General features: G+C 40.2%; 1 protein-coding gene across 1 annotated transcript; it reads left to right on the forward strand.

Annotated features, from left to right (window-relative positions):
- Positions 1-813: 813 nt before the first annotated feature.
- On the forward strand, positions 814-22,537 carry LOC139476108 (low density lipoprotein receptor adapter protein 1-like). Its single transcript, XM_071259366.1, has 9 exons — positions 814-1,097; positions 2,623-2,786; positions 7,743-7,855; positions 9,432-9,546; positions 12,364-12,471; positions 14,236-14,332; positions 14,827-14,882; positions 15,576-15,622; positions 16,476-22,537. Exons 1-9 carry the CDS (start codon positions 1,034-1,036, stop codon positions 16,627-16,629), a joined length of 918 nt encoding a protein of 305 aa, XP_071115467.1. The 5' UTR covers positions 814-1,033; the 3' UTR covers positions 16,630-22,537.
- The last annotated feature ends 329 nt before the right edge of the window (positions 22,538-22,866 follow it).

Here is a 22,866-nt window from a genome sequence, read left to right on the forward strand (position 1 = left end):
GATGTTGCTGAAATAATGCTAATTGCGGCGTAAAACCATACTCACTCGTGCATCCATTTCGCCCTTGTACTGAATGTTTTTGTTGGTGAATTTGTTTTTACAACGTTCCAGCCGTTTAGTCAAAATGAACCCTATTTCTGGTCATACCTATAAATGGTAAAAACAAATTCAGAAGCCGTGTTCAACTCTCAGTGCATGGGGCTTAAGGTAGATTAACATCTAGTCTCCGAAATGAACATATCTTACGGAAAAAATAAATATATAATACAAGGAAGCCCAGAGACTCTTCATTTTCAGGTACTGTAGTAATCTAGACTTGCCAAACATTATAGACTTGCATGAGCTGTATTTGATATATTTGTATCAGGGTCTGTTTGACAGACTATAGGTTTCATGTGTTCGAACCTAAAAATACATCGTCTGTGTGTTTTACACATGTTTACAAGTGGCAAAAATATAATTAGTAAACTATTATGTTTTTTTACCGGTATACTTTTATGTTGCAACTATTATGTCTTTTAACACTTGCAGTGGGTTCTGTCTCATTCTGAGTAATGCGTCAGTGACTTGGCCCATAAGGCATATATGTATATACGAGGACATTGTGCATTTAAATGTATATTTCACACTACACAGCATTAAAAAACGACTGATTGAATATTAGTTTAGCGCTCGTATTTTAGCCTCTTTCCAACGCGGGTACTAAACCCAAGAACACACTTTATATAATGAGATCTACTGTGATTCATTGTGATGGCATTTGTGGTTGTCAATAAACACTTACGCAGAGTTACCTCCCCTAACTCATTCATCGCGTGATGGGCATGCCCGTGTGAGATTATCTCAAAAATTCGATGATACATTATAGCGATGAAGCCGTTTATTGAGGTCTGCGGTGTTCACTTAACTTCCGGGGCACGTAGATCGCTTTGAATACCACTTCTGCAGTGGTAGTATTGTGTATGTGAACGTGGAAGTGATACTGACGGCAAGACATTGAAGGTATTCTTTAGCACGCAGTGCTTGTTTCAATATGGACGCAATTTTGAGAGTCGTACGAAAGAGCCCTACAGTCTCAGGCAAATCAAGACATAAAAGTAAGTAAACTATGAATTGGCACGACAAATATCTCTTCTTTAATCGTAACTATATATGACACATGTTTTGTATGTTTTCATAGAAGCACCTCTGACAGGAATACGGGTATAAACTCATTGTTTATGCCATGTGCAAATGTCACACGTCGGGTATTCCATCTGTGATCACACTCGAGTAGGCTAGACTACCAACAGTGGATAACAGGCATCAAAACAATTGTGTTACCATACATGAAAACAATGATTTTATCGTTTCAATCTCACTCATATTCAAAATTTACTTTCATGTACTTTAAAACTAATCACTTGCTAATGTTCCGTCTGAATTTACAATTCCACACATTTGACCTGCTTCCCACTGTGACCACTCCCACTAAGGCAAGTCATTGACAGAAAGTTAAAAATAAAATACCATGTCATGCTCCACATTTTTCAGCAAACATTAAACTTACACAACTAGTCCATTAGGTTTGATTGTGTTGGGTCTACCTGGTCTATGGGTCTACAAGAAAGTGTTATCCTAAATCTAACATTTGTATAGGTCTCTTTAGTTTTGTATGTAAATTATGAATTACATATTTCTCAGGAACCGGTCATCTTTTATGGGGGAGTCGGGGGGGGTGACCACAATATATGACAGTCTTTATTCTCTGATCCAGATTCGATTTTTTTACAGACCGCTGTCATATAGCATGATATAGCTGGAAAATTGCTGTGTGCAGCATTAAACACCAAACAAACACCAAACAAACAAAACCTGTGTACACAGTATGATATGCTGACTGTCGGATGGGTTTTAAAGTGACAGGACGTCAACCAGTCAGAAGCTTTTTTTGTAAACAATAGCCTACATCCCGACACTTTACTCACCTTATTCTGAGAGAGAATTTTCTGCTCCAATGACCACACCCCGACTTCTCTCTTGTTTGTGAGCAAACACACTTACTATGAAATACAAACGGACAGGACTGATGCAAGCCTTTCGGTGTGCTTTACATGTAGATATACTGATACATCTGCGACGATGAGGTGCATGACAATATATCTCAACACAAAGTGACCGTATCACAAGCTGTCTGTAGGGCTTCGATGACAGCACGAGAAGGGGACATATGCAAATGAAAATCCTGTCAGAAATTGGCACTAGTCATGTAGTCCTTTCCAAACTGCCCAATAGATAAGGTATGATAAGGACTACCAGTAGTAGAAATTTGTCTTTTTTAAGGGTTTTGCTACATGTTATCATTATAAGGACTAGTAGATGAAAACTTCTTCTTTTTTTGTCCCTTCCATATGCTGTATATGTGCTTATAACGGACTACGGTTTTAACGAACTAAATTTAGTGGTCGCTTTGAGTTCGTTATAACCATAGTTTACTGTATGTGGGATCGAACCCAGGTATTTGGCAATCAAGCCCACATTTTGACCACTAGTCTATCCCATGACCCACAATGTCGAATGGAGAACAAGACAGTGTAAACATGAATATTGTGGTGTATGATGTTGTGGTTGTTTCTGCTGCAGAGCTTGGCGAGGGATGGGGCGATTCGGACAGCAATGAGGTTGTGGATCAGGGTGTGACGTTCTACATGAAGTACTTGGGCTCCATACTGGTGGAGGAACTGCCTGATGATGAGAGCTACGGAGATAGCATCAGTTCACGTGCTGTCCAGACTATTGTTGCTATGGTCAGTAGATTCCTTCAGATCCTTGCTCCAGGTTATAATTGGTCTTCAGCAACCCGTGCTTGTCGTAAGAGGCAACTAACAGGATCGGGTGTTCAGGCTTGCTGACTTTATTGATGCATGTGACGTCATCGTATCCCAATTGCATGGACCTTTGCTCATGATGTCAATCACTGGATTGTCGAGTCCAGACTTGAATTAAGGGTTTAAAATTGGCGAAAAATGTTTCTTGACCAAGGGCAAGTATTATCAACATTTTTACTTGCCCTATTTCCAAATGTGCTTGCACAAAATCAAGCTAATAAATTCAGTAAAACATTACTGCTTCATAACTGAGAATGAGAGATACTGGTTCAGGTTCAGCCTCTTTGACTAAAGACAAGATATGTCTTGATCCTTGAGTATTAATTGTGAATCCGTTCTATCATGTCTATAAGGGTAGGTCTTCGATCAAATACTCAATTCTGAAATTTGAACATCCATCTATAAAAAGTCCTCTTTCGATTGCAAGCTCGTTTGTATGGGTACTCATAGTGCACTTCATGACTTCGGCTGTTTCATCATAGGCAACCCAAGGAAATTGGTCTTTCCACCTTGCGATGCATGTTTGTTTTCAATTACACCCATCATACATGGCCGATATAGATTAATCTGAATTGTCAGAATCCCTCTCCGCCCTACAGCCAAAGAAACTTATAATAGACCGTTGTGACATGATCTGATTGTGTGCGATAAATATAGGCAATGTAAATTGTTATTATAGATACCCCTCTTGGTGCTAATGAGACAAAGGGAGGCTACTCTATCCTTCACCAGCTTACTGATTTGACTTGTGCTTAATATCACTTGGAAGCTAAAGGCTGTAGTTTTACATATTCAAGTAAAACATTTGATAGACTAAACGAAGCTTCAAAAATCAGCACTAAATCTACATCGCGTAACAAATTCCTAGAAATGAAGTCATCCTGTCCGTCATTCCATTTCCAAGAAGCATGTGCCATATATGGAAGTGTTACTATGATTTATCAATGAAACAAACCTGGTTCTCGCTGTTGACCTGCCTAACATCGACGTGTATTAATCCCACTGGTTGACAGGTGTAGTTGTATGCAAATTAGATTGCTAATCTGGGACACCAGCAAAATATTAGCCAATCAAATATTGTAACATAATCACATTATATTACATTCTCGTGACACATGACCCAGTTCACTTTGTGTGCTATACTTGTCCAAGGGCATGCTAGAAAACATATGCCGTATTCGACGTAATAGGCGCCCCGCTCTAATAAACGCCCACGGCGATATTTGCTAATATATTGGCTAGTGAACAATCCCAAATAGCACCCCTTCCGATTGATTAATGTACACAAGACTTATTTATTCGCGTATAATATGCACTCGTTATATGCACACTTAATTATGGGCAATTAAATTCAGGAAAAATATATCTGTCGTACATAAACATTTCAGGCTGTCAGCATAAACCACGAAACTTATCTTTAAACTCAACTTTTTTTCACCAAAATAATATTCTAATTCTGAGAACGCCCTGGGTGCTTATTACGTCGAATGCGGTATTACTTGCCCGACTTCTAAATCTTACTTGGCACGGGCGTCGGTCAGTGGTATTTGTTTAACTCCTGTTGAATATTGCTGAGTGCAGCATTAAACAACAAACAACCAAATCAAGTCCTTGCATGGAATGGAACTATACTGTACCAAAAATTCAGGATCATGAATATTTGGGGGGGAATTTTGTATGAAGTTGTGTGCTCAGTCACCGCTAAAAAAATATCCCCCAAAATACTCATGATCAGTAACTTTATTTGTTCAGTTTAGCTCCATACTGATCATTGTGCTAGTTGTGCGAATCCCAGTTCGCCCCAATTATGTTTCTAGGTTTGTCAGCACCATACCCGTGCTCGTGGGTTTCACCGAACTGGTAAACGTTTAAAACCTGCCTCACTTTGGGCTTTCCTCCCACATTGAGCTGACACGCCGTGATATAACTTGAATACTGTTAAAAGCGGCGTTAACCCCAACTCACTCACTCACTGCTTTGTGATACTAGACAGCCTCCGTGGTCTAGTGGTAGAGCGGAAGGTCGGGGGTTCCATCCCCAGCTGCGTCATACAAAAAGATGTTAAAAGGTGGTACTTGTTGTTACCCTGCCTGGAGCTCAGCATAAAGGGGGTAAAACAAGAACTTGTCAGCTCAGTATACTGTGTCTGAGTCGGGTGTACATGTTAAACTGTGGCATGGTATCTCAGTGGGCTAGCACTATAAAATGGGCATTAGTCCAGACTAGTACAAGCAGCCACACGCATGCATGTTGCTATGTAAGTGCAATAATCTTGAATGTGACATTAAACCAGCGTTAGAAATTGTCACTAGTCCTGTAGTCCTTGCCAAACAGCCCAATAGTTGAGGTATCATAAGGACGAGTAGAAATTTGCCCTTCTTATGGGTTATGCTATGTGTTATCACTAAACAACAATGCTATAAGAACCGGTAGTGTACTGAAACAGTTTTTATTGCTGTATTTCACTTCACCTCACCTTAGGGATACTGGGCCCTGGTGTATGTTTTTAATGCGTGGTACTCTGGTAGTCATGTTGTTAAATCATGGTGTATGGCTGTGTTTCATGTTCATGGTTATGCTTAATGTCAATAGCGGATAGCCAGACTGTTGGTCACCAGTACTGATCGTACCAACATTGACCTTTAAGTGTGACAAAACTCCTGCTTTAGGGCTGATTACTCTCTGAAGTGCTGTAGTCTTTACAATAGACATGGCAATTCAGCAGAGTTCGAACATAGCATGATTAGGGCAAGGTTGTATGTCGAATCCATCCTACATCAAGATTCTAATCTTTGCAGGCAAATTCTTATCATTTTGTGCAGAATTAGGTTTTGTTTAACATTGCATTCAATATTGTAATGCCGTTCTTTGATGGACCAGTTATCAGCAAAATACTATTCAGCACCACAAAGCGGCATACTGTTAGCCACATATTAATACCTGTGAAGATCCAGGTTAGAATAGGTCTTCAGCATCCGATGCTTGTGTTATGAGGCAAGTAGGCTTGGCGTAAGAGGCGACTAACGGGATCGGTGGTCAGACTCTCTGACTTGGTTGATGCCATGTCATTGTATCCCAATTGCGTGGATCGATGCTCATGATGTCCATCACATGATTGTCTGGTCCAGACTCTATTTACAGATGGTCGTCATATAGCTGGAATTATAACCGTCATATAGCTGGCATTAAACAACAATCAAACTAACAAACATTAAACAATATATCACGTGACTAACCACGGGTCCAGGTAGCCCTTTGGGTACCTGGGTCCTACTCAGGAACTACCCGACCCAAGTTACCAGTTCCAGCCCTATCACGTGCCTTTGTTTCAAGTTTCCATGTGACACAAAAATTTAATCTTGCAATATTTACACGTTCAGCATTGTTCAAAGAAGCCCAAACCATGTACACATACTACTAACAGCTTACGTCATATCTTCCTGGTTGACTTGTTGACAGAAGACCGAATCTTCTGACTGAGTGAGTGGTTTTACGCTGCTTTTAGCAATATTCCAGCAATATCACGGTGGGGGACACCAGAAATTGGCTTCACACATTGTACCCATGTCGGGAATCGAACCCGGGTCTTCGGCGTGACAAGCTAACGCTTTAACCACTAGGCTACCCGACCGCCCTTGGCTCTTCTGAACAAAAGGAGACATAGATCTGTAACATCATCACTGAGCAAGTTTAACATGTCTATTGTCTAACATGTCTTAAGGGTTAGACATAGCATTTTCATTTTCCCTTGTGAACAATCACACTCTGCAACAGTATATGTTGCCATCTAATGTTTGATAAAAGTGGAAAACAACAAGGAAAAAGTCACTATTACTTCCCTGATATTGGACCCCAAGTGTGCGTCAAATATCAGTAAAATTCTCTGGCTTTGTTGATGCATGTCATCGTATCCCAGTTGCATGGATCGATGCTCATATCAATCACTGGTTTGTCTGGTCCAGACTTGATTATTTACAGACCGCCGTCATATAGCTGGAACATTGCTGCGTGCGGCGTTAAACAACAAACAAACAATGTCTAGTTGTGCTGACCCATCACCAAGTTTCACATACATCATCATGATCATGTACATATGCATGTATTGTGTACTGCAGTGTACATGGTATATTCAAATTCAATTTTACTTTGGCAATACCGTTATCAACGTAATAAGCGCCCAGGGCGCTCTCAGAATTAGAAATATTAGGCTCTTATTAGAATATTATTTTGGTGATAAAAACAGAGTTGAACGATAAATGTCGTGGTTTATGCTGACAGCCTGAAATGTTTATATACAACAGATATATTTTTCCAGAATTTAATTGCCCATAAATAAGAGTGCACATAACACAAGAGTGCGTATTATATGCGAATAAATAGTCTTGGTACATTGATCAATCAGAAGGGGTGCTATTTGGGATTGTTCTCAAGCCAATATATTAGCAAATCTCGCCATGGGCGCTTATTAGAGCAGGGCGCTTATTATGTCGAATACGGTATTCATTTCTACTGGAATGAGAACTACCCTTTTAACATTTCAATTATAGTTCTGACACTGATCTGTGGTTAACGCAAATATTATCTTCTTTTCTGCGAAATTGCTGATAAACATTATGTTAAAAAACTCCCTTCATGCCAAATGGCTATAAAATTTATTTGATTATAGTTTATAGTTTGATTAAGTATAAACATGATAATGATGATTATTTACTTATTTAATTGTATTTAGTTTTTCAGACTGACCAGGACCAAATGCAAGCACAAATTAAATAAAATCATTAAAAGTTGTGTTTTATTTAGTTGTGTCTCTTCAGCCTTCATCAACACCCAAACAAATAATGTAGTATCACATTATTTTTAATGTTTGTCTTTCAGGCCAAGAGTATTGGCAAGAAGCTAAAGAAAGTGTCTCTGACTGTCTCCCCTACAGGGCTCCGGATGACCGACTTGCTGACCAAGGAAGTGTCCATTGATATGTCCATATATAGGTGGGTTGGTCAAGTCAGTTGACATGGTTACGTGGCTGCCACACCTTGAATATTTCTAGTCCTGAGTCTCTCGACATGGCTGTGTTGATATTCCTCCACACTCAAACAAGTATGGGAATTGTTTATCATAAAATGGGTCAATGTGGGTGAGTAACTAGGTCAGTGGGCGTGGCACTTCCTGGAACTGGTGGTAGCAGAATGGAGCCACATGGTGAAAGAGTTCTCAACATGGGCTAGGAATGGTAAACAAACACTGCTAGGCTTTTTGTATGGCATGTGTTATTCCATGAATGTGGCTGTTTACGAATTGACATTGTAGGAACCTATAGAGGAGGATGCAGCTGCATTGTGGGCGAGTTTCATGTGAAACATGTTTGTTGTAATCGGGAATAACATTTGAAGATAGCTCTGTTTTTATATAGGTCGTTGTGACACACAAGTCTCGAAAACTGGAATAACATGATGAGTTGGACTGGCGTTTATTCTCAACTTACATCAACCTAAATGTTTTTTTAAATATTTATTGTGAATTATTGTTCCTTATCAAACTTGAAGGAACTTTTGAGAAAATTATCAACATTATGAAGGTCATGGCACTTTTTCTGTAAAAATATTTTATATGATTTGGCAGGCACTGGTGACCCAGTCGTCTAAGGCCTGGCAATTCGCTGTGGTCATGCCAGAAACCTATGATCGTGGGTTCAAATCCTGGTCCTTCCTGATTATATTTCTATGTTTCTCAACACCATACCCATGATCGTGGGTTTCACCGAAGTGGTAAACACCTTAAGGCGACGTTATTCCCAATTCACTTACTTACGAAAGTTAAAGAATTATTCATTTTCAAAACCGCTTTCACCCATCATGCCCACTGTAGGATGGCTTGTTGTACAGCAGGCATTGTGATCACATGACATGGAACATTATCTGACTTTGCGAGTCTGAATAAATGAGTGAATGAATGTTGCATTTCACTGTTGTCACCAGTGTTCCTGCTGTCTCATGTATAATGGGTAGAATAGGTCTTAAGCAACCCATGCTTGCTGTAAAGGGGACTCTGCTTGTCGTAAGGGGTCGGGTGGTCAGACTCGGTGACTTGGTTGATGCATGTCATTGTATCCCAATTTGGTGGATCGATGCGCATGATATCAATCACTGGATTGTCTGTTCCAGACTCGATCATTCACAGACCACCTTCAGCTGGAATATTGCTGAGTAAGGCATTAAACAACAAACAAACAAACCTATAACCATGATAACCCTGCTGGCGTGTATTCTTACTCATAATATCATCCTCTGCATTACCTGGCCCAGACTCAATTATTTACAGGCCTTCATCCTAAGTATTGCTGAGTGCGGCGTAAAACAACAACCCCCACACACAATGATTCATTTAACATTCTGTCTGTGTGGCAAATACATGTTCAAGGTAAAGTGTGTATGATCTTCTTTTTCTCATCATGATCAATAGTCCTATTTGCACAGCATTGGAGAGAAGTGTTATTGTTGTGGGATCATGTCAACAGCTGTAGTTTGTGGATGGCCAGTGTGTCTCACCTGCTTCGGTCTGTTGTAGGATCTCCTTTTGCACAGCTGACAAAAACCATGAGAAGGTGTTTGCCTTCATCGCCAGGAACTCCATCAATGAAACAATGGAATGTCATGCATATTTCTGCGCCAAAAGGAAACTGGTAAGGTGACATCCTGCACAAAAGTGCAACTTGCTAACTAAAAGTGCAAGGAATAAGTGTTAGACCCCCAGAGATCATGTTTGATACCAAGGAACCCTGACATTTCCTGAAGACGGTCAATTTGTTGTCTTCCGACCACCCCAGTACTACTACTGAGGTTTTAAGAAATGTACAAGAAAATACTGTAATCATTTTAACAGGGTGAGTGAGTGAGTTTGATTTTACGCCGCTTTTAGCAATATTCCAGCAATATCACAGCGAGGGACACCAGAAATGGGCTTCACACATTGTACCCATGTCGCGAATCGAACCGGGTCTTCGGCGTGACGAGCGAACGCTTTTACTACTAGGCTACCCGAGCGCCCATCATTTTAATAGAAGCAATGCAGTCATAAATTTAGTCTTTGATATGATCATATCATCATGAACATGTTATACGGAGAGCCTTTTTTCCCCTCTTAGGTATTTTTGTGATAATAATCTATCAGTATGATAAAACAAGGAATTAAATTGGTCTGGTACACATTACCATGGTTACCTACTTAACATGGGGCGGTGGGGTAGCCTAGTGGTTAAAGCGTCACGTCAAAGACCCAGGTTCGATTTCCCAAATGGGTAGAATGTGTGAAGGCCATTTCTGGTGTCCCCCGCTGTGATATTGCTGGAACATAGCTAAAAGCGGCATCAAACAATACTCACTCACTTACTCACTCACTCACTCAATACTTAACACAATCAGTGTTGAGGTCATCTTAGGGGTTTGGGTTGGTTTTTTTTTGCCTGACCATTGTCATGGTTGCCATGGTTATTGTAAAATATCTTTTAGGGGGCTATCCATGTTCCTTTGTTGTATTGTTTACCATTTTGTGTAGGGCCTCGCCAGCCTGTCAAACAAACCTTGAGAATTGCATTTAGATGATGTAAGAGTGTGGTCTAAATCTGAAACAGTCCGGTAAATCCTGACCCCAGTCCGACCTCCTGGGCGTCTCTCTCAACGTCCTGCTGTTCATTCACCAGTGTGTTGACGCAATGTTCTGAAACATACTTCCCTGTCATGATCTGTATGCCGTGCAGGCACTATGGCGCCGGGTGATTGGTTACAGTAATCAATAATTATTGGATTGCATAACTGGAGGTTGAAACTGAATCTGATTTTACAGGATTATTCTGGCCCAGAAGAATGTGAACAAATCCTGCACGGTTTAATTTGTGTGTGCATTAACAATACAATAATTAACTATTTTGATTCCCAATAACTAAAGTACGCAAATTAATCATGTAATTACAGTGGTTATTATTATTTTAAATATATTTAGTACAAGCTGCAACTCAAATAACAAGATATTGGAATATATCATTCCTGATAAAAAACAACTTTAGATACAATTTTCCCTTATACTTGCATCAAAATCCTTTAAAGTTATATCAATGGGTAGGTTTTAACCGAATCACCAGTAGATTCCAAGAAAACAGCTAATTGCTGTTTCCGGCTTAGTTTATGAGAAAATACTCAAGGTAATCATAATCCCTGGATGTAAAACAATGCCTAGCAGAACAAAAAATACAATTTGAAAGGTAAATAAACATGTCAGGTAATTTTTTATCTCAAATTTCAAATTTGTACTGACCAAGTTTTTTATCACCCGTTCGTTCACCGGAACTTGCTGAAGGGGAACGGTGTAATTTTCTTTCTGCACGTAATATTCAAATACTTGGTTGCACACTATACTCTAGAAAATACGATATCTTTCTACTTCCTCCTTGCAGTGATTCGGGTTTAAGTAATTATAGATTTTTCCTTTCCTGGCTCAGATTTGATCTTCAGATATAGATTATTTCCCATATGAACATGTTAAGAGATCAATAGTTATTTTTTTGTCTTCTCAGTTAGTTCGAAGGAGGACTGCTAATCCATACAAACACGAACATTATTATGGTAATTATAAAAGGTATCAGCCATCTGTGCTTTTGCTCTCATGGATGGTGAACGTCCCTGTTACGTGTTTAATGATGAGAATTATTTGCCATTATAGTTTCAAGGATCTGTAGGTTTTGGATGTGTAATCTCTTGACATTTCAGGTAACACATATGGTCAGTGGTCTCATGTTATCATGTATATCTCTCTGGACAGAGTTGTCTTCCCTAGCTGTTCCAGGATTCGCTTGTCATTGGTTCAAATCCCAGATTTGCCCTGATAATGATCCATGCCATACCAATGAGTTAATTAAAAGGGATAATCATTTACAGCCTGCTTCACACTGAGTTTTCCTAGCTGATATGCCATATTCACTATAATAACCGCCCCGGGTACTTAGAAAATTGACAATCAGGCTTATTAAAACCATTAACAACAAGTTATATTTGTTGTCAGGGATCGAGTGGTAATGAAAATTTTTTGTTCAAACGTCAATGAAATTGTTTTGATATAGTTACCGGGGCAGTTGCCTAGCCTTGTGGTTAAAGCGTTAGCTCGTCAAGCTGAAGACCCAGGTTCGATTCCCAACATGGGTACAATGTGTGAAGCCCCCGTCGTGATATTGCAGGAATATTGCTAAAAGCGGCGTAAAACCATACTTACTCACTCATATAGTTACCAGGCAATTCTATACACCTACACTGTGCCTTTCTTTGTATAATATGCAGTTAGCACAAGACTGATGTACTTCTTCTGTCTTAGTAGGGGGCGCTTATAAAGATTACTCACAGATCGGTGTAAAAGTTTGGGGGCACTTATTGGAGCAGGGCACTTAATTCATTTAATACAGTAACCGAATGACCATGCCTGTTAATTCAGACCTAACTCCCTTTGTGTGTAGGCGCAGGCAGTCACTCTGACTGTGTCTCAAGCCTTCGGTCTGGCCCAGGAGAAGTGGGACAACAAGCAGAACTTGAAGACCCAGAAGGACATAGCCAACCACCATAAGGTATGTTTAGCACTGTTAGAGATACTCATGGATCACTCCGCGTGCATCTTTCCAGTTTCCAGTCCAGTTTCCATGCTTGCCGAACTAGGCTGGTATTATGGAGTTACGTTTTGTCTGGACTAACGAGTCTATGCATAGTCCAATCAAAATCGCGCACAGAAATCAAAATCCGGTTCGGATCTTTTTTTATAGAAATTTCACAGTAATATATTTAAATGGCAGTCATTTTCTGGTTTTTAACAAGTATGTCAGGTTTTCTGACATTCTAAGGATGGCTTCAACTGTACCACGATTGGGAACTGTACGACCCTAGGGGCCAAACTCGACCTGTACACGAGTGCCCCATAATCATTGATAATGCTGCATCTTTTTGAAGATAGCATTCCAACATGTAGCTTCTCCTGTCTCTCAAGTCTTGCTGTAATTAGCTGCAATATTGCTGATGTCGCATTAAGCAATATTTACTCGTTAGCTTTTCTGACATCCTAATGCTCCATTCACCTATCTTACCTTCAAACGGATTTACTGGCGTTCAGTGGCGTGCTTATACTGTTTATCCTGGTTTCAAGGGTCCAGTGATTTTTGTTTGCCATTCTGAATATCAACTTTAACGATTTATAAGAATGTCACCATAGTCACCTGTATCCATGGTCAAGTTTAGAAGGCTGCTGTTGGTCCAACTTGTTTCTAAAATGAACAGGATATATGATTGTTATGAATATTGATAAATATGATGGAATTTTGTTTGAAAACATGCTTGTTCATGTCTGAGAAAATTATATCAGCCTATATCGTTGTCTATTGAGCACCACCGCCTATATGGTGACACCCCCACTGTTAAAGCAAAATCGATGCAAATGTATATAACCCGGACTGAAGCACATCACCAGAGTATACATAATTCCTACATTTACAATTAAATTGTGCAGGTCTTCCTTTGTATTTTCCAACTATGCCTTGTTGTGGCCCCCCTCCATAATCCCCTCTATAACCCCCCTCCATAACCCCCCTCCATAACCCCCCTCCATAATCCCCTCTATAACCCCCCTCCATAACCCCCCTCCATAACCCCTCCATAACCCCCCTCCATAACCCCCCTCCATAATCCCCTCTATAACCCCCCTCCATAACCCCCTTCCATAACCCCCCCTCTATAACCCCTCTATAACCCCCTCCATAACCCCTCCATAACCCCCCTCCATAATTCCCACTATAACCCCCCTCCATAACCCCCCTCCCTTACCCCCTCTATAACCCCCCCTCCATAACCCCCCTCCATAACCCCCCTCCATAACCCCCTCATTCTAGGAGTGAATAAGTCATACATGTTATGGATACAGAGCTCCAGATAACTTTTTGAGCAATTGAGTTTTTACTCTAGGGTTTCTATTTTAATTGGGTTATTACATTTTTATTGGGTAACCTATATTTTTTCACTCAACTATTCATCACTCTTTTGGGTTTTTCCCCAAATTAGTGAACATTTTAAGATGTGAAAAAGATGAAATAATGTTTTTAGATGCATATAACTGTTCTAAGTATATAGGCTTGACTCAGAGAGTAAATTAGCTTATCTGTAGCTCTGTAGATAGGTTGTGATACATGTATACGGCACTTTGATTTGCTACGCTGTGAGATTTAGTTGTATTCATAATCTTGGTCTTTGTGAAGGTTGTGTAAGAATTCGTACTATATCGTCTAAAGAAGCAAATCTAGGTTCTTGTCACTGAAACTTCGTAGTTAAACATGCTAAACTTGTTTCAGGTAACCAACAACGATCATTTTACAAGGAGTCACGATGTCATAAAACCACTTCCAGGTCACACGGGGTCAACAGCTGCGAACTACGACCCTTTCTTAGGTCAGACTCAAGGCCAGGGAATCTGTTGTTAGATTTGCTGGGGTTGGAATTAACATTAAATAACAAGTTTGCATGTCCGAGATTCCAAAATTTCAAAAAAGATTGGTGACATTTCACTGTGAACTACCACTTTTCCTATTAGGTGGATGGCTGCTCTATGATGTCTACATATCTGAAGCAGATGGGTTTTTTTTGTGGGCTACAGGAAATGTATAGAAAATACAGATTGATTTCTAACCCTGCATTCTCTGGTATTCATGGTCAGTTTCCTTCTCCACACAACGTTACTTGGAAGAAACTTCTCATTAAATTTGTTCCTTGTAATTTGCACTTGAGTGTTGCTCAGTACCTAGCATTATCTTTTGATTTCAAAATAGCATTTGAAAAAGGAAGGAAAGAGTTCAGTTTGTTGATTTTGTAGCTGGAAACTTGTGGATCGATAAGCCTTACAGCACAGTTGTGTCCTGTAACTTTAGCTGTACTCTGTTTTTCAGCAATCCCTGCTCCACCGCAAGTTCAGGCACCAGGCAATACAAACAAGAGAGGATGGGTAAGTACACCAGCTGTGTGTGGGTGTGTGGGTGTGGGCGTGGGTGTGGGTAGGTGTGTGTGGGGGGGGGTGGTAGCCCAGTGGTTAAAGTGTTGGCCTTGTCACACCAAAACCCCGGGTTTGACTCCCAACATGGGTACAATGTGTGAAGCCCATTTCTGGTGCCCCTGCCATGAATTGCTGGAATATTGCTTGCACTGACGCAACCACTGATTTTCAGGCTCATGCTGTGTTATGTACAGCTGTATAGAATATTGCTGAAAACCCCATTCACACACTTGGCTATAGAAGCAAAAACACACACACACACACACACACACACACACACACACACACACACACACACACACGAGGCTTATGAGTGAGGATGGTTTTATACCATTTTTGGCAGTTTGACACCACAAATGAACTTCACACATTGCATCTATTTTGGGAATTGAACCTTTGTCTTTGGTATGACAAGCGTACGCTTTAACCACTGGGCTACCCTAGCTCTCCTTTAAAGTAGTGGATCCAGGGTGCCGTTGTACAAAACAATCTTAGCGTTACGACTCCTTAAGGCTATGTTAAGGAATGGGAGTTACAATCACCTTAGCGCTAAGATTGTTTTGTACAACAACACCCAGTTGGGTAGCACATTTGTTTTTGTTAGAAATAGTCCCTTTTTGAAATATATTTGTTTTCTCTTTCCAGCAAGAATTTGGTGACAGAGAAGAAGACCTAGAGGATGATTTTTCAAGGTGAGTCAGTTTTTTGTAGGACTTGTTCAGTCCATGATGTCTGTAGGACGTGTTCAGTCCGTGATGTCTGTAGGACGTGTTCAGTCCGTGATGTCTCTAGGACGTGTTCAGTCCATGATGTCTGTAGGACGTGTTCAGTCCATGATGTCTGTAGGACGTGTTCAGTCCATGATGTCTGTAGGACGTGTTCAGTTCATGATGTCTGTAGGACGTGTTCAGTCCATGATGTCTGTAGGACGTGTTCAGTCCATGATGTCTGTAGGACGTGTTCAGTCCATGATGTCTGTGGGATGTGTTCAGTCCATGATGTCTGTCAGACGTGTTCAGTCCATGATGTCTGTAGGACATTGTTCAGTCCATGATGTCTGTAGGACGTGTTCAGTCCATGATGTCTGTAGGACTTGTTCAGTCCATGATGTCTGTAGGACATTGTTCAGTCCATGATGTCTGTAGGACGTGTTCAGTCCATGATGTCTGTAGGACGTGTTCAGTCCATGATGTCTGAAGGACTTGTTCATCAGATGCAAGACAATCTGTGACCAATTCAGCGGCGGTCCAATAGCCTAGTTGTTAAAGCATTTGATTGTCATGCTGAAGACCTGACATGGGTACATTATGTGAAGCCCATTTGTGGTGTCTCCCACCATGATATTGCTGGAATTATTGCTAAAAGTGGCGTAAAACTAAACTCAAACACGCACGACCAATCCAGGGTAAGATGTAATGTGAAGGTGAGATCAGAAAGAGTCAACAGTTGCTGGTTTTCCTGCCTTAGACATATTTATGTTGGCTGTAACCATGGTAACATGGATGAAATACTGTTGATTACAACCTGCTTCCCTTGATGTTCCAGGCTTGCACAGAACCGAGGTCGGCGCCTGCATTCCTTCAGTACCGACCTCCGCAAGGAGGATGTAGATGAGAGTGTTCACCAGTATATGGATGGACAGAGGTGCTTCGAAGAATTCTCACGACAAAAATCTATTGAAGACTTGCTGAATTTATGACAAGGAAGGGCATTGTAGCTAGTTTGAATTTTGCAGTTTTATAAATTGTGGCAAATTTATACTAAATCACATTTAATTGACTTTTCCTGTTGGTCTTTCCTGTACATATTTTCAATTTGGCAAGTAGCAGTCAGAAATTTGAACTCTGTTTTCTTGCATTGTAACCAGTCAGCTGAAGATGGCAACGGATATCCAGGAAGTCCCTGTCAATAGTGTTCGTACTTACATTGCCATGGCAACAATTGTCAAGATGAAGGACTGACATCCTGCCTCTGTATGATAGTAGGGCATGTTATATGGCAATAGGCATTTTACAATGGGGTCACTAGTGAGTGTTTATATACATACTAATATTTAATTTATGATGTTTGTTTGCTTGACAATTATATTCATTCAAGATGCTAAAGATTCTCGAAGGGGTATATAATAACCTGGACTGCCCTTTAGTTCAGATTTTCTGAGCATTTATTATATAGGAATGACAGTGCAGTTCCAGGCTGTGTGATCACAAACTTTCAGACAGAATCTCTACATGTGGCTATGTTAGTTGACTGGTTTAAAGAGAAACTGCTGATTGACCCCAAACTCTACGTGCTGAGTGTTATTCAAAGATCATTGTTGCTTCCCCGGGGCATGCCAGAAACCTATGATTGTGGATTCAAATCCTGGTTCGCCCCGATTATGTTTCTAGGTTCGTCAGCACCATACCCGTGCTCATGGGTTTCACCGAAGTGGTAAACGTCTGAGACCTACATCACTTCGGGCTTTCCTCCCACATAAAGCTGACACACCGTGATATAACTGGAATACTGTTAAAAGTGGTGTTAAACCCAACTCACTCACTCACTCAAAGATCATTGGATCCAAGATCAAATGTTGTAGGACTATCATTTTGTTTTCAATATATTTTTCTATGAAAAAATAACAAATTATTCTCCTGGGGAAAAGGTAAGAGGAAATAGAATTTTCTTCAGGTTTTGGTGAGGTTGATGTGCGTGTTGGAAGGTACTCTTGTACCTTGAAGTATCATGGTACACTTGCTTCTCTGTATCAGCAAATTATCTCAGAAAATCGTGAAGAATTTTAGATATTTCTCATTGTGCTGGTTATTTTAAACATACCATGTTAAAATTCCTTTTTCATGGTGGTAAATATGTTTTGGATTTGTCTGGTAAAAACTCCAGTTTCAGTATTAGTTCTGTCAATGTTTGAATTGTCCGGATTTTAATGTATGAGTTATCTTTCCTTGTCTGAAACATGTTGCAATGGCTGCTAACTGGTTTTTAGAACAACTGCCTTCTGGGAAGAAAAAAGCCATGTTGAAAATAAGCTCCTGATGAGAAACATATTTTATGCCTAATACAAAAATACTATGTGTAGATGTCCCTTTGGCAAGATATCGTGTTTCTGTCATGGTCACCCATACCTTGCCACAGATTGATGTCCGATCTGCAAGGACATCCTGCTGAAATGGTGTCTAATAATTGTGACTGTTATCTGACGGCCTACTGCTGCTATCATTAGGTCATCACTATGGTTACGGTGTAGTGTTTGCGGTTCAAATCCCATATCACCAAGATTAAGATTCTTGGTCAGCACTATACCTGTGTTGGATGGTTCCAGCAAAGTGGTGAACAGTCATGCACTAGGTTACTTTGAGATTTCCCCCCACATATAGCTGACACGCCATGAACTATTGTTCAAAATTCAACTCGCTCACTCACTTTCAAACAAAAGGAAACTACACATCAACTAATGTTGGTTGGTTGGTTGATTGGTTTGTTGTTTAACGCCGCACTCAGCAGTATTCCAGCTATATGACGGCGGTCTGGAATTAATCGAGTCTGGACCAGACAATCCAGTGATTAATACCATGAGCATCGATCCACGCAATTGGGATCGATGACATGTATCAACCAAGTCAGCGAGCCTGACCACCCAATCCCGTTAGTCGCCTTTTACGACTAGCATAGTTGCCTCTTACGGCAAGCATGGGTTGCTGAAGACCTATTCTACCCCGGCGTCTTCACGGGCCTCAACTAATGTAACTGTGTGGCGAGTGAGTGAGTCAATTTTACACAGCTTCAAATATGGCAGAGGACACTAAAAATAGGCTTCACATATTCTGCCTATGTCTCATTGAGCCAGAACTGTAATCACTTTGCTGCCTGCCACCCACACCCCTTCTACCGGGAAGGACTGAAGAAAGGGCTTATGCTCAGGAGAAGAACCTCACTATTTCCATAGATTCTCACAGGCACTCATTTAAGGTTAAGTCTTTCTTGTGTCACTAGTTTATTATGGGGACAATTTTAAGTAGAAGATTACAGTTTCCACAATTCACACCTTTGCATTTTTTAGTAAAGACGCCTGTGTCTGTACAATCATATATTACTCGAGTGTATATTTTGAGTTTTGACTTTCTGACCTGTTGCATGTTTTAGTGCATATTTTGTTAACTGACAATATACAGTGTAGTCTTGATTATGTTATTTATTTCATCACTGTCTACATAGTGATTCTGCATGTAGTTATAGAGCAGAGCAGCTTTGTTATTTAATTAGAATTTGCAGGCAATTTATTGGATTGCCGTTTGACTTTATACTTTTACACTGTTCTTCCTCGAGAACTGATCATGCTGTCCTTGTCAGAGTCCACTAGGAACAGTAATGTCTCTATTCTTTTTTTGGTTTGTAGAATTGTTACCATTCAGTCTCGTTTATGTCAGGTTTTTTACTCTCATATGATACCTTGCTGCACGAAGATCTGACAACACTCTGCCAAGGAAGTCGCATCAGGTGAACTTTCTAATCTGCCTGTCAGCATTGAGGCTTTTAATTTCCTTGCTGTCAGTGAGGGAAACATTCTAATCAGCATGTATCTGGATATTTTATACACCTGTTGTTTCTGAGCACCATGGCATCTATATACAAAGGATGAACTAGGGAATATTTTTTTTGTGTATGGATTTTTTATTATTTAAAGTTGAATTAAATTCCGTGATATATTTAAAAGATTAATATTGGTTATGTCTGATACAGCTGTAAATGTCTGATACAGCTGTAAATGTCTGATACAGCTGTAAATGTCTGACACAGCTGTAACTGTCTGATACAGCTGTAAATGTCTGATACAGCTGTAAATGTCTGACACAGCTGTAACTGTCTGATACAGCTGTAAATGTCTGACACAGCTGTAAATGTCTGACACAGCTGTAAATGTCTGATATTGCTGTAAATATCTGATACAACTGTAAATGCCTGACACAGCTGTAAATGTCTGATACAGCTGTAAATGTCTGATACAGCTGTAAATGTCTGATACAGCTGTAAATGATGGACACAGCTTTAAATGTCTGATCAGCTGTAACTGTCTGACACAGCTGTAAATGTCTGATAAGCTGTAACTGTCTGACACAGCTGTAAATGTCGACACAGCTGTAAATGTCTGCAGAACATGAAACACCATCCTCATCACATTTGTTATCTCTATCTGTTCCATGAACACATCACCGCCACTATTGTTTGTTATGCGTCATAATACGCAGCAGCATCACTGACCCATGCACTGTTGGGCATTTTCATCTGTCTGCACTTGGACATTGATTTTCAGTTCACTTATCAAACAGAATTTGGCATTAATTAATTGAAATAATATCGACCAGTCATGTGATATAGAGGCTTGGGTGTCAGAGAGAATCAGGCGAGGGTCACCAAAATATAGGACAGTCTCAAGGGCTGGGTCATGAAACATACCACACATATTCATGAGGAAATGGACATTTTATGTTAAAATATAAAGTGCTTTTGCAATAGCCTTTTCAGGGAGGGTCATGAAAAATATGTTCAAGGACATGGGGAGGGTCATCCAAAAATATGACAAGCATTAGGGGAGGGTCATTGTTTTGAGGACATTATTGTATCAACAACCACTGAACCAAGCCCCTCCTGTATTAAATGAGCATTCTCTTATTTATATTTATGTATGACGGACGATTCATGTTTCACATTGTCAACGGGTAGCACGGGTGACCCAGTCGTCTAAGGCGCCGCGATTCGCTGTGCAGAGTTGCGTCCCTTAGGCACGCCAGAAACCTATGATTGTGGGGTCGAATCCCGGTTCGCCCCGATTATGTTTCTAGGTTTGTCAGCACCATACCCGTGCTCGTGGGTTTCACCAAAGTGGTAAACGTCTGAGACCTGCATCACTTCGGGCTTTCCTCCCACATTAAGCTGACATGCCGTGATATAACTGGAATACTGTTAAAAGCGGCGTTAAACCAAACTCACTCACTCACTCACTCACATTGTCAACACGACTCAGATTCAGTATATTATATAGGTTGTGTGACTTATATTGTTTTTGCCATATATAAAATTATGTTAAATGGCTTTAATATTTTCCGAGATATTCTGCATACTTTCTGTACACAGTATCACAAGTAACAATCTCCCAGTAATTAAGGCTGTTTTTTAATTACGTCTTTTTCCGGTTTGGAAAAACTGATGGCTCGCTGGACAATGTTAGTGGAATTTTGTAGTGTTTCCCTTCCATCTGGCTACTGAATATTGCAAAACATATGGTGGAGTGTGTGCTGAAATCTGATTTTTTTAAACGCATTGTTAAGCCCGAATGGAAACCCGGAAATCTTTGTATGCTCAAATGGTATCATAAATATTCATATTTCCAAATTTGAAATTCTGGTCGTTCTACTGGACAAAATGGACAACACGTCAATTATGTATTAGATTTGATGAATATTTATCAGAAGATCTTTGAATTTGTTAATTTGTTTTTTCTCTGTCTGAGATCAGTTGTCATGGAAATATATGATCCATTTTGTCACAACATCCTAACATTCCTGAGTAACTTCAACTGTGTCAACTGAGTTCTCAGAGGACAGGGATGCAGAGAGTTCTTGAGAACATTCGGATGTGAAGTTGTAGATGAACTTTGTGTAGTTTCAAATCTACCGAGTATTAGTTGATGAAAAAATTTAACATTTGAACCAATGTCATCCAAATGAAACTTTTGGGCATACTACTCAATAACACCCAGAAATCTAAAACCTGAAACAACTGTAGTCATTGGTATGTTTATTTCATAGTTATGTCTCTTACATTGTTATGAGGGGGCACGGGTGGCCCAGTCGTCTAAGGCGCCACGATTTGCTGTGCACAGTTGCGTCCCTTGGACATGCCAGAAACCTGATTGTGGGTTCGAATCCCGGTTCGCCCCTGTTGTGTTTCTAGGTGTGTCAGCACCATACCCGTGCTCGTGGGTTTCACAGAAGTGGTAAACGTCTGAGACCTGCATCACTTCAGGCTTTCCTCTCACATTAAGCTGACATGCCGCGATATAACTGGAATATATACTGTTAACCAAACTCACTCACTCACTCACTCACTCACATTGAAATGAGAAATTATTTTGTTTTCGGAATCCAGGAAGGTTTTCTTTCTAGTTCTGTTAAATAATTACTGATTGGTTATTTGTGTCACTTTGGATATAGTACAAGGAATTTCATTGGTGCTTTCATATGTTTTGGAATGGAAATCAGATGTTTTCTGCACTCATTTACAGTAGCTTTTGATAAAATCATGAAGCTTGTTGTCAAACATCTTCCAAAGGCAAGCGTGTCCACAAGCCTATAATCATACCCTAGTTTCTACCCTTGCCACAACAAGGCCACATTTCTTGGCTCAACCCTAGCGCCACCTCACGTTCATCACGACTTGTGCCCCTTGTAATGAAAACGCGATATCCAATCAGATTGCTGGTCTTATCCCGTATGGCTTCACAAAGATGATGACTACCATAGGTGACAACGTTATCAATCAGATAATGAAAACATTTGTGGTTTTTTTTATCCAATCCATGACACAAAAACATAGGCAATCTTTGAATCTTTTTTTTTGGGGGGGGGGGGATCTAAATGATATGAAAGACATATACGTACATATTCTTCTCAACAAAGACAGGCAGCGGTAAATTACCTGTCGTGGATGTTGATTTTGTGAAACGTTCTCTGATTGTACTATTGATATGTGGGATAGTCCAATCATATTTAGCATAGGAAAGGCGGCTTGATGTGACAAGGGTGGAAGCAAGACTTTCATAAAAAGGCAAGTGGCTCTCTTGCCTCGGGAAGAGGGTTGTCACGCTGACCCAGGTGATTGCTTGTACACAAAGCCTGTATTGTTAGAGATCAGTCATTTATACTATTCTAGGAGGGTC

This window comes from Haliotis cracherodii, unplaced genomic scaffold (assembly GCF_022045235.1).
Source record: "Haliotis cracherodii isolate W230 unplaced genomic scaffold, xgHalCrac1.p SCAF_3, whole genome shotgun sequence".
NCBI classification, from domain to species: Eukaryota; Metazoa; Mollusca; class Gastropoda; order Lepetellida; family Haliotidae; genus Haliotis; species Haliotis cracherodii.